General features: G+C 41.0%; 1 protein-coding gene across 2 annotated transcripts in view; it reads left to right on the top strand.

Annotated features, from left to right (window-relative positions):
- eipr1 (EARP complex and GARP complex interacting protein 1) overlaps window positions 1–12,016 on the top strand; it is a 54,533-nt gene that overhangs the window by 9,627 nt on the left and 32,890 nt on the right. The window contains exons 3-4 of one of the 2 annotated variants that reach the window (XM_046308492.1): window positions 1,979–2,111; window positions 3,678–3,840. In XM_046308492.1, coding sequence (XP_046164448.1) covers window positions 1,979–2,111; window positions 3,678–3,840 — 296 coding nt within the window. The remainder of the gene's footprint in view (window positions 1–1,978; window positions 2,112–3,677; window positions 3,841–12,016) is intronic. The other variant, XM_046308494.1, reaches the window with a different exon arrangement.

The following is a 12,016-nucleotide window of genomic DNA, read 5'->3' as shown; positions in this document are numbered from 1 at the left end:
ATAACGCAGGATAAATCACCCATGGGACTTGTCCTCCACCCTGGGTTCATTCAGGTGCCCTATTACTGCTCTTCCTCTTCCCTCCAATTACCCTGTCCCACCAACACCGGAATTTATTTGTGTGTCTCCCCACCATAAAATGATAACTTTGTGTAATAATCTTTGCTCGTTGTGGTCCAGCCCAAGGTTAATGGCAGCCTGTGTGACTTTGAGGCAGCTGAAGTACGCTGTATTCTGCTGCTCCGATGCTCTGCTCCTCTCCTCCCTGCCTGTAAAAAGTGAATAGGGTAGGGCCTGGAGTTATTGTCCAGTGCAACCAGATTAATGGCCCCCCATGGTGTCGTGAGACTCAGCCTTATTAGAATGACGGGTGTTATTAACCACATCAAACCTCTTGATTGTCACTGCTTTACCACCTAAGTCAAATATCTATAAAATCGATTTCCATAATGGTCAATTCAAATAGGCCTAAGTCAAGTCAATTGAAGTTCCAACGTCCTGCACACAGCTTGCTTGCAAATATTAGGCCTACGTTTTCTATTGTAATGCCAACTCTTTAGTCTGCTGACCTTGAAGATGATAGCAAGATAGCTTCATGGCTGTTAGACAAACTGCAATCTATTAAACAGGAAGCTTTGGGTCCCCAACACCTCTCAAACATTGTCCAATGAAATTGCCATTGATAAAATTAAATTGTGTTTGTTGTCTGTAAGTGTTTGCCTGCCCATACCATAACCCCACTGCCACCATGGGGCTATCTGTTCACAACGTTGACATCAGCACACCACTTGCCCACACAACGCCATACATGCTGTCTGCCATCTGCCCGGTACAGTTGAAACCGGGATTCATCTGTAAAGAGCATTCTTCTCCAGTGTGCCAGTGGCTATCGAAGGTGAAGATTTGCTCACTGAAGTCAGTCACAATACCAAACTGCAGTCAGGTCAAGACCCTGGTGAGGACGTGAGCACGCAGATGAGCTTCCATGAGACGGTTTCCGACAGCTTGTGCAGCAATTCTTCGGTTGTGCAAACCCACAGTTTCATCAGCTGTTCGGATGGCTGTCTCAGACAATCCCGCAGGTGAAGAAGCTGGATGTGGAGTTCCTGTTCTGGCGTGATATATATATATATATATATATATATATATATATATATATATATATCTATATATATATATATGTGTGTATATATATATATGTATATGTGTGTATATATATATATGTATATGTGTGTGTATATATATATGTATATGTGTGTGTATATATATGTATACATATATATATGTGTGTGTATATATAGTTGTAACTCATTTGTGCACAAAATTTTAGAGAAATGAGCTTTTTGCGTATCTCAAATTTCTGGGATCTTTTATTTCAGCTCATGAACCGTGGGACTAACGCTTTACATGTTGCGTTTATATTTTTGTTCAGTGTAAATAAAAAGGAAATAGTAACACAATAAAATTACAGTGATAATAACATGCTAATTTCACAGATAGTGACCCCTGCCTGCTCTGGTGTTCCACACGTTACTTATCATATGTCGTGAAGGGTGCAAACTAGATTTGATCTGTTTTCCTCTATTGGACCTTTCTTTCTGCCGTCTAAGACATGGCGCTCTCTGTAACTCCTCTGAATCTGATTCAAGTTCTGAAGGAGTGTTTAATCGCTGCTTTTAAGGGGAAATCAAGACAAAAATCGCAGTGGGTGTGTGAAGTTAATATATCTTAATAAGTGATGTCTGCATTTAAGGTTGCGTTCACTGTCATATTAAAGACGGAACCTTTTTGTGTGAGGGGTGCTTTGAACTGCTGAGGGTTAGGACGACTGGTGAAAGATGAGGGGGAGGAGGCGCTCCTCTGTCTGTGTTCTCACTAGAATCTTGTCCACACTGCTCTCCCCTCTCTCGCTCTCCTTCCCTCACTCTCTCTCCTCCTGCCTCTTTCTCTCTCCGGTCTTCCTTTCTCCTTTCCACAGATCCACATCATTGACTTTGATGATGAGAATAACATCATTAGTAAGAGCGTCCTGCAGCATCAGGCAGGGGAGATATGGCACATCAGTGCCAGTCCTGCAGATAAAGCCGTGCTGACGACCTGCTACAACAAAAGTGAGGCTCCCGCCCGCGCTCCCCTTGCATCTCTCTCTTTTTCTCCTTCTCTCTCTGTCTGTCTGCCTCTCTCGCTCTTTATCTCGCATTTTTTTAGTCTCTTGTTCCTGTCTTTATGTTACTAGTCTCTCTCTCACAACTAGGGGCCAGTGTTTTTCCTGCTCAAGTCGTGTGTTCAGGAAAATCTCATGACCCCATAAGGTATATCAAATGCATTCTGTCTTGAAATGAAAGGATGTTACTTAAGGTAACCATCTAGGCAAGGCGGTGAGAACCCTGCTAGCCAGCCATGTGTACCCCTGACCATGGCCAAGATATGACACACAAGCCCAGACTCGCACCATGCTCCCACCCTGCCATTTCACGCGAGCAATTATGCTAAAGTAACACGTCCCATTTCTCTCACACTCCTTCTGCCAACAGTTGCCTCGAGACAATTACAAATCTAAACAAACATGAAGAGACGATTTGGATGAGAAAGAGTGGAGAAAAAAAAGTAATTACATTTCTGAGTTTATTAGATGGATGCCTTTGGCCTTGGTGGGGTTAGTGACCGTTGGAATCAGCTCTGGGTGTAGACTACTGTAGTTGTGAAGAGAGAAACTGGGAGAGAGGCATTGAAAACAAGGACTCTCACTCTCCTGTCTTTGCATCAGCCCTATTGTGGCGGAGGGCTGTGATACACTCGCATTATGTCAGAGTGCAGTTCAAAAGAGAAATGTAATTACCATGACATCCAATCTAATGGAGTAGCCTGAGTCAAAAACAAGTGAAGATCATATGCCCTCACTTTACCCACTATCATTTTCTCTACAGGTGCTGCTGAGGCCAATTCCTTCCAATACACTGTCTGATCTGGGGAGATGGGCTGTCTCTCTTGTGATGGTGTTGTGGTGGGGATAGTGTTGTGGTGTGGTGGAGGTGTGAACGGGGCATAGCTTTACATGTGTAGACAGCCATGACAGAGTGAGAGACTGGGAGAGCAGGGAGGCGTGGAGGCCAGGGTAGGCCTTTAGGGGCAGCTGAAACCAGAGGGAGAGGCCCACAGTTAGTTAGTCTCTCGCTATGTCTCTCATTCTGTTTCTCTCTCTTTCTTTAGATCTCCTCTCTCTCTTGCTCTATTGCTCTCTTTCACAATCTTCATCCCTCTCTCTGCCTCTCTTCTCAGCTGGGCCCTACACTCTTCAGCTCACATGATGACAGCTGCTGCTGGAATGGGTTAGACCTCAGAGACCAGACCATCCCACTGTAGACACACATGCATGTCAGACATGGAATTTATTTTTATGAATAATGTTTCTGTCACTTGACATGCTCGATCTATCTACTCACGGTCAGCTCGCTGTACATTTCAGGACACTCAAGAAATTGATTTGATTGCAAGCCAGCACCTACAGGGATCTAGCTGTACCAGGTTTATGAGAACCTAAATAGGTCCTATAGATCTGGTCCATCTGGAACCCTGCATGTGCTGTCTTTCATTCACACCCATGTGTCTGAGTGAGTTCCCAGTTCCTACACCTTCTTCGGGTCTGTAACTCTGCCTGTTTCTCCTGTCCCCTCCAGCCAGTGAGAGTCGCGTGGTGACGTGTGGGGCTGTTTGGAGGATGCCCCCAGAGTGGGAGTCAGGCAGCCATGAATCCCCAGATGATCCCCACAACTCCCACAACCCACAGAACCTGGAACTCCTCTGTCACCTTGACAACAGCTCCCACGGCAATGCCTCCTGGTAGGTTTCACTCAGACCGTAACCTACAGCTACAATACTGTATACAACAAAACACAACACAGTCATATCAATTCAACCCTGAAACTATAGGGTTTCCACGACTTCCTGTTTTTTGATCCTTTTCTCTGCTCTTTTCCCCCTTGTTCTCTGTTCCTCTATCTCATCTGCTTTCCTTCTCCCCCTCTATCTCTCTATCTTTCACCGTTTGACTCATCTCCTTTTTTGTCTTTTTAAAATCTATCGCTCTTCTTTTCACCATTTATACCACTATACTCACTTATCTTCCTCTGTCTTTCTCTCTATCTCTCATTCTCCCTCTTCATCTCTTATCCCCCTCTGTCACTTTCCCTGTCTCTCTGTCGCTCTCTTGCTCCTTCCCTCACTCCCTCTCTCTCCCTCCCATACAGAAGGGTATCCTGGTCTATACTTTACCATACTATCCAGCAAATCAAAAGTATTTCTGTGAAAGTTATCAGAACATTAGTTTGGTTGTGGCAAATATTCTCATAGCGCTAGAACTGTCCAGTCGAGGTAATGATTATAGAATGTTTGTATAAAACATTTGCCTGATATTGCAAAAACGTTCCTAGAACATATTTAATCTGTTCTTTAAAGATTTCCAGAATATTTCATTAGGTTGTGGGGACAAGGGATATGTTCCCAAAACACAAAAACTGTCCGGTTGTGCTGACATTTACGTAAAGTTTGTATCAGGGTGCCCCAAACATTGCTTTGATGTTGCAAGAATGTTGACAGAACAGCCTTTCTGAATTCTTTAAAGTTTCCCAGAACATGTCACATCAATATGCTTAGTTGTGATGACATTCATACAATGTTTAAGTTGGGTTGCACGGGACATTACCTTCATCACATATGTTGAAAGTCTTATAAAATGTGATTTTATTGAGATGGTGCTTCCTTTAAATAACTTGAACATTTGATTTGAATTGTTGTGTATTCATATGCTTCTCAGAACCTTCAAACTAAGAACCTTCAAACTCAATAAGAAATCAATTTGACGTTTCCTCAATTTCAAAATCACATTTCATAATAAAACGTTTAACACGTGATGAATAAAAGTGCACAGCATATAAAGAGGATGGGGGAAGTTATGTTGAATAACACCATTACCCAGAGAAATACTGGTTAGACATGTTTAAGAAGGCGTAACTTCTTATGGCTGCAGGGGCAGTATTGAGTAGCTTGGATGAAAGGTGCCCAGAGTAAATGGCCTGCTCCTAAGTCCCAGTTGCTAATTTATGCATATTATTATTACTATTGGATAGAAAACACTCTAAAACTGTTTGAATGATGTCTGTGAGTATAACAGAACTCATATGGCAGGCAAAACCTGAGAAGAAATCCAAACAGGAAGTGGGAAATCTGAGGTTGGTCGATTTTCAACCCAGCCTCTATTGAATACACAGTGGGATATTGGTTATGTTGCACTTCCTAAGGCTTCCACTAGATGTCAACCGTCTTTAGAAACTTGAATGAGGCTTCTACTGTGATGTGGAGCCGGATGAGAGCTGTTTGAGTCAGTGGTCTGGCAGAGAGCCAGGTCCTGGTCAAGCGCATTTCACATGATAGCGACCTGCGTTCCATGGCTTTTCTACAGACATAGGAATTCTCCGGTTGGAACGTTATTGAAGATTTATGATAACAGCGTCCTAAAGATTGATTCTATACTTAGTTTGACAAGTTTCTTCGACCTGTAATATAACTTTTTGAAGTTTTCGTTTGGCTGGACCTGCACGAGCGTTTGGATTTGTGTACTAAGCACGCTAACAAAAGTAGCTACTTGGACATAAATAATGGATATTATCGAACAAAACAAACATTTATTGTGGAACTAGGATTCCTGGGAGTGCATTCGGATGAAGATCATCAAAGGTAAGCGAATATTTATAATGATATTTCTGATTTCTGATGAACATGGTGGATTTTTTTTTCTGAGCGCCGTCTCAGATTATTTCATGATTTGCTTTTTCCGTAAAGTTTTTTTGAAATCTGACACAGCGGTTGCATTAAGGAGAGGTATATCTATATTTTCATGTCCAACAATTGTATTTATCGACATTTATAAGTATTATGAGTATTTCTGTAAAATGATGTGGCTCTCTGCAATATCACCAGATGTTTTTGGAACTAGTGAACGTAACGCGCCAATGTATACTGAGATTAACTTTATCAAACAAAACATACATGTATTGTGTAACATGAAGTCCTATTTGTGTCATCTGATGAAGATCATCAAAGGTTAATGTTTAATTCTATCTCTATTTGGGCTTTTTGTGACTCCTCCCTTTGGCTGGAAAAATGGCTGAATTTTTCTGTGAGTTGGTGGTGACCTAACATAATGTGGTGCTTTCGCTGTAAAGCGTATTTGAAATTGGACACTGTGGTGGGATTAACAACAAGATTACCTTTAAAACGGTATAAGTTACATGTATGTTTGAGGAATATTAATTATGAGATGTCTGTTGTTTTGAATTTGGCGCCCTACACTTTCACTGGCTGTTGTCCTATCGATCCCGTTAACGGGATTTGCAGCCCTAAGAAGTTTAACATTGTGGATTGACCATACTGTGATGCTATACTGAAAAATAAAATGTGTAAGATAGTTTCCCTGGTGGATAAAATACCTGGCTTGTCAACCATACATTGCAGGTTCAAACCCCACATGTGCAGATTGTCACCATATGAAGTATTAAAAATGTTTTTATTTGTATGATTAAATGCTGTTCAAATGTCCTATGAATTAAATTATTATAAATTGTTATTACGCGTCTCTAGATCACCTACAATCATGTTTGGAAATGGTTACTTTCTAAATGTAATCCGTTACATATTACAATTTTGGAAAGGTAACTGTAACAACTTTTTGATTACCCAAACTCACTAACGCAATCTGATTACATTTCATTACTTTTAGATTACTTTCCCCTATGTACAGTATTTTCTTTAGGAATGTAGTGAAGTAAAAGTTGTCAAAAATACAATTGTTAAGTACAGATACCAAAAGAAACAACTTAAGTAAAATTACTTTCAAGTACTACTTAAGTACTTTACACTGCTCAATTGAGATCATTTCCACACTGCCACGTAGGCTGCATGATATGGGCAAATAATCTAGGATTTATATTTATACAAACTGGCAGCCTCATTAAATAGTACCAGCAAAACACCAACAAAGAGGTGACTCTGGGATGCTGGCCTTCTAGGCAGAGTTCCAGTGTCTGTTATTTTGCCCATCTTAATCTTTTCTTTTTATTGGCCAGTCTGAGTTTTGGCTTTTTCTTTGCAACTCTGCCTAGGCTAGCATCCGGAGTCTCCTCTTCACTGTTGAAGTTGAGACATGTGTTTTGCGGGTACTATTTAATGAAGCTGCCAGTTGAGGACTTGTGAGGCGTCTGTTTCTCAAACTAAACACTCTAATGTACTTGTCCTCTTGCTCAGTTGTGCACTGAATGGTTGAGGGGCAGCTATTGTGGAACTGTGGGGGGGATCTTGGAGGGTTCGGGTTTCACAAGATTGTGATCATGAAAAAAGAAACTATGACATATATTTCATATCACTATCATGCACACACACCCTCACACATAAGGATGGCTCTGTTGCGGAAAGACTGATACATGTTTGATAGTGTCTTGATGTTGTATTGTTTGTCCTTCATGTTCTAATACTTCTAATAATGTTACCCCTTCCTTGTGTTTTTTAAAAGAAATAAGTATTAAAAACTAATAATAATAATATATATATTTTTTTTAAACACAACGTACCATTGGAACACAGGAGTGATGGTTGCTGATAATGGGCCTGTGTACGCCTATGTAGATATTCCATAAAACATCTGCCGTTACTAACTACAATAGTCATTTAAAACATTAACAATGTCTACACTATTTCTGAATCATTTTGTTATTTAATGGACAAGAAAATGTGCTTTTCTTTCAAAAACAAGGACATTTCTTAGTGAACCCAAACTTTTGAACGGTAGCGTACATACACTACCGGTCCAAAGGTTTAGAACACCTACACATTCAAGGGTTTTTATTTATTTTGACTATTTTCTACATTGTAGAAAATATGAAAACTATGAAATAACACATATGGAATCACTTAGTAACCAAAAAAGTGTTAAACAAAGTAAATAGATGTGTTATTTTTCAAATAGCCACCCTTTGCCTTGATGACAACTTTGCACACTCTTGGCATTCTCTCAACCAGCTTCACGAGGTAGTCACGAATCCCACCATCCATCATACATATTTGGTGTGTCATCATTGTGGTCTCTGACGTGTGAAACAAACTTCAACTTACACCTTTTTTCAATTCATGCTGAATGAATGTTATTGAGAAAATAGAGGATTGTCAAATTATTTGGCGCAAACGTCCTCTCTGAATTTAAAACTAATCCTCAAAGTAATAATCTAGTTTTTCAAAATGATCTGTAATCTAATTCCAATATTGCGGGTATTACAGTTAACATTTTTTGTAATCTCTTACAAGTAATCCGTTACTCCCCAACCCTGCCTACAATACAATCATCAAATGAGAATTGCCATTCAATATGGAAAGAAACATAATGGGGATGTATTCCAGTCTGATTTCTTAAGCTTTCATTTGCATGCTTAGAGTGTTGTGGTAAAATTTGGTCTTTTACTGTATATAACATTTTATAAATGTTCTTGTACTGTTCTGAGGACCTCAAAGACGAGGTAAAATGTATATTGTGTGAACATCAATGGAATATTATGTTAAACCTAAAACAAATATGCTCTGAATGTCATAAAAACAGACTTATTTCAATCTTACAACATTAAGGAAATGTCCTGTGCAGCCTAACCTAAACCTTGTATGAATGTCATCACAATTGAGCGTGTTTTGGGAACATATCTCTTGTCACGTCCCCACAATGTTACCACGACCTAATGAAACATCCTGGAAACCTTTAAAGGACAGACAAAATGTACTCTGGGAACATTCTTGTAACATCAGGTAAAGGTTGTTTGCACCCTAAAAGAAACATTGTAGAATCGTCCACACAAATGGACAGTGTTTATGTTTTGGTAACATATCTTTTGGGATGTCCCTACAATGTTCACACAACTTAATGAAACAATCTGGGAACCTTTTAAAGAACAGATTAAATATTTTATAGGAACGTTCTTGCAACATCAGGCAAATGTTTTATACAAACATTCTATGATCATCTCCACGAATGGAGAGTTCTTTCACAGAACCTATTTTGGATGGCTGGGAAAACATTACTGCTACATTGTGTTATTACATTACCTGGAAACCTAAAGAGAACTTTTAGGAAACCTAAAGAGGACTCTAATGTGAGATACAACTCTAGCTAGATCATAATGGGAATCTTAGCTCATGTTCTGGGAATGTTCCCCGTTAGCTTGGTATGCTGTGCAAAGTATTGACTGACCTACATATCCCAAGGCTCAGCCACTGCTCAAACCTTTTCTTATAGCTGCATACACTACATTCACCATCATTTAATGTACAGGAAAATCAAATCAATGCTCGGCCCATTTTTTACTTCGGTAGCTGCCTCATCCCTTTGGAAAAAAATGATGCATTTTAGCATTTCAAATGACATGTTTCCATTTTGAGTCTTCCCTGAGCAGTATGTGTGTGGGTCTGTGTGTGTAATAGCCTTCTGTTGATGAAGATCCAAGGGTGGGTGAGGTGTGACTGAGGAGGAGATTGATGATTCTGGTGTCTGACATCCTCAGAGCTGTAACATTCTGAATGGCATGTTTCTGTATCTGTTTCTATATCTGTGTATGTGTTCTGTTTGCTATGTGAGCCTTGTATCCTTTGCTTTGTTGTATTGGCTCTGAGAAATGGATGGCTTTGGTTTGGTACCACCTCGTCCATCTCTTTCAGGCTGCAGCCCCCGCTCGCTCTGACTACACTGGCAGGAGTACAGCAATCTGTGTGTGTGTGTGTGTGTGTGTGTGTGTGTGTGTGTGTGTGTGTGTGTGTGTGTGTGTGTGTGTGTGTGTGTGTGTGTGTGTGTGTGTGTGTGTGTGTGTGTGTGTGTGTGTGTGTGTGTGTGTGTGTGTGTGTGTGTGTGTGTGTGTGTGTGTGTGTGAAGCCTTGTTTGAGTGAGAGTGTGTCAGTCTGCTAGTGTGTGATAGAAGGAGTATGTGAGAGTCTGTCTGTCTGTACGTCCTTTATGCCTGTCCCACCATCCTCCACCACGACTCTTATATTCAGCCACCATATCCCTCCTTAGTCTGGGTGGACAAACATTTTGGCTAGTGTCATGTTGTGAAGGGTGCCTGGATTGAAGAAACAAACAAAGCTTTAAAATATATATAAATATATTTCTCTCCCCTGCTTTGGGGAGCCAAGCACCTCATTTCGACTTGGAGCAGCACCAGGCTCGGGAATCGATTCCCTTGGAGCGATTAGGACCAATCAGGGCCTGGGTGAGCACCTTGAGGAATCATGAAGCTCGACAGACACACTGTTTTATTGTCTACGCTGTGGGGTGACAGGAGGGGGGGTAACGTTTGTTTTGTTGTATGTCTATGAGTGTGGAGCCTATGTGGACGGTGTGTGTATGCCTGTGTGTTGTTGGAGGGGGGGGGGGTGGATTTATCACAGAGTGTGATTTGTACTCCAAGGGACTGTTAGCAATCAATGTTAGCCCAATGGGAGCCCAGACAGCCAGATAGTCATGCAGGCCAGTCAATACTGTCAGTAATGTGAGCGGCCGTGGCGACCCGTCTTCAATTGTACACTAACACGGCATGGCTGATTTAAAAAAAAAATCCTACACACACACACACACACACACACACACACACACACACACACACACACACACACACACACACACACACACACACACACACACACACACACACACACACACACACACACACACACACACACACACACACACACACACACACACATTTTACTCTCATCCCCTTTTTCTTAGTTCCTTTCTCTCTCTCTCTCTCTCTCTCTCTCTCTCTCCCCCTCTCTCTCTCTCTCTCTCTCTCTCTCTCTCTCTCTCTCTCTCTCTCTCTCTCTCTCTCTCTCTCTCTCTCACCTTGGACTTATAGCTTTATGCTACTGATCCCTCACTGTAACTCTGTAGCCAAGACAAACTACTTTCTCTGTGTGTCTCTCTCTCTCTCTCTCTCTCTCTCTCTCTCTCTCTCTCTCTCTCTCTCTCTCTCTCTCTCACCTTGGACTTATATCTTTATGCTACTGATCCCTCACTGTAACTCTGTAGCCAAGACAAACTAATTTCTCTGTGTGTCTCTATTCACCAAAGCAGACCAGTCTAATACCATGAGCAGTGTGTGCATCTATTGCTATCGAATTAAACTAATCTTAATGCAAAGCAGACAAGGAAACAATCTTATGAGAAGGAAGAAGGCAGGCATCTTGTCCTATACTGTCTGAGCAATAAACTCCCTTCCCCAGCAGTCCTCCATGTATTTACATATTCCCTCCCTACCAGGATGCCATGCCGCTCAAGTTCAAATGCACATAGCTTATATTCTTTAATAAGAGACTCTCACTGGCGTCATAAAGGATCTCTCTGTCTCGCTCGCTCTCTCTCTCTCTCTCTCTCTAAAAATTAAATATATATTTAAGGGACTTTTTTGACATGGGAAACATATGTTTACATCGCCAAAGCAAGTGAAATGAATAACACATTACACTCACAAAAGTTCCAAAATAATAAAGACATAATACGGTCACATATTTGGCAGAAGGTTAGGAAGTGCAGCTCAGTTTCAACCTAATTTTGTGGGCAGTGTTACTGAGTCTGTACATAGTCAAAGGTTTCCTTTATTGCGGGTCAGTCACAGTGGTCAGGTTTTCTGCCACTGTGTGCTGTCTGTTTAGTGCCAAAAATCATTGTAGTTTGCTCTGTTTTTTTTGTTGTAAAATCTATCCAATGTGCCAAGGAATTATCTTTTTGTTTTCTCATGAATTGTTTGGGTCTAATTGTGTTGCTGTCCTGGGGCTCTGTGGGGTCCGTTTGTGAACAGAGCCCCAGGACCAGCTTGCTTAGGTTAATTTCTCTGTAGGTGATGGCTGTGTTATGGAAGGTTTGGGAATTGCTTGCTTTTAGGTGGTTGTAGAATTTAACAGCTCTTTTCTGGATTTTGATCATTTACAGGTA

This window comes from Oncorhynchus gorbuscha, linkage group LG17 (assembly GCF_021184085.1).
Source record: "Oncorhynchus gorbuscha isolate QuinsamMale2020 ecotype Even-year linkage group LG17, OgorEven_v1.0, whole genome shotgun sequence".
Classification (NCBI taxonomy): Eukaryota; Metazoa; Chordata; class Actinopteri; order Salmoniformes; family Salmonidae; genus Oncorhynchus; species Oncorhynchus gorbuscha.
The sequence above is the reverse complement of the archived record's forward strand: the minus strand, read 5'-3'. Positions and strand labels throughout refer to the sequence as shown.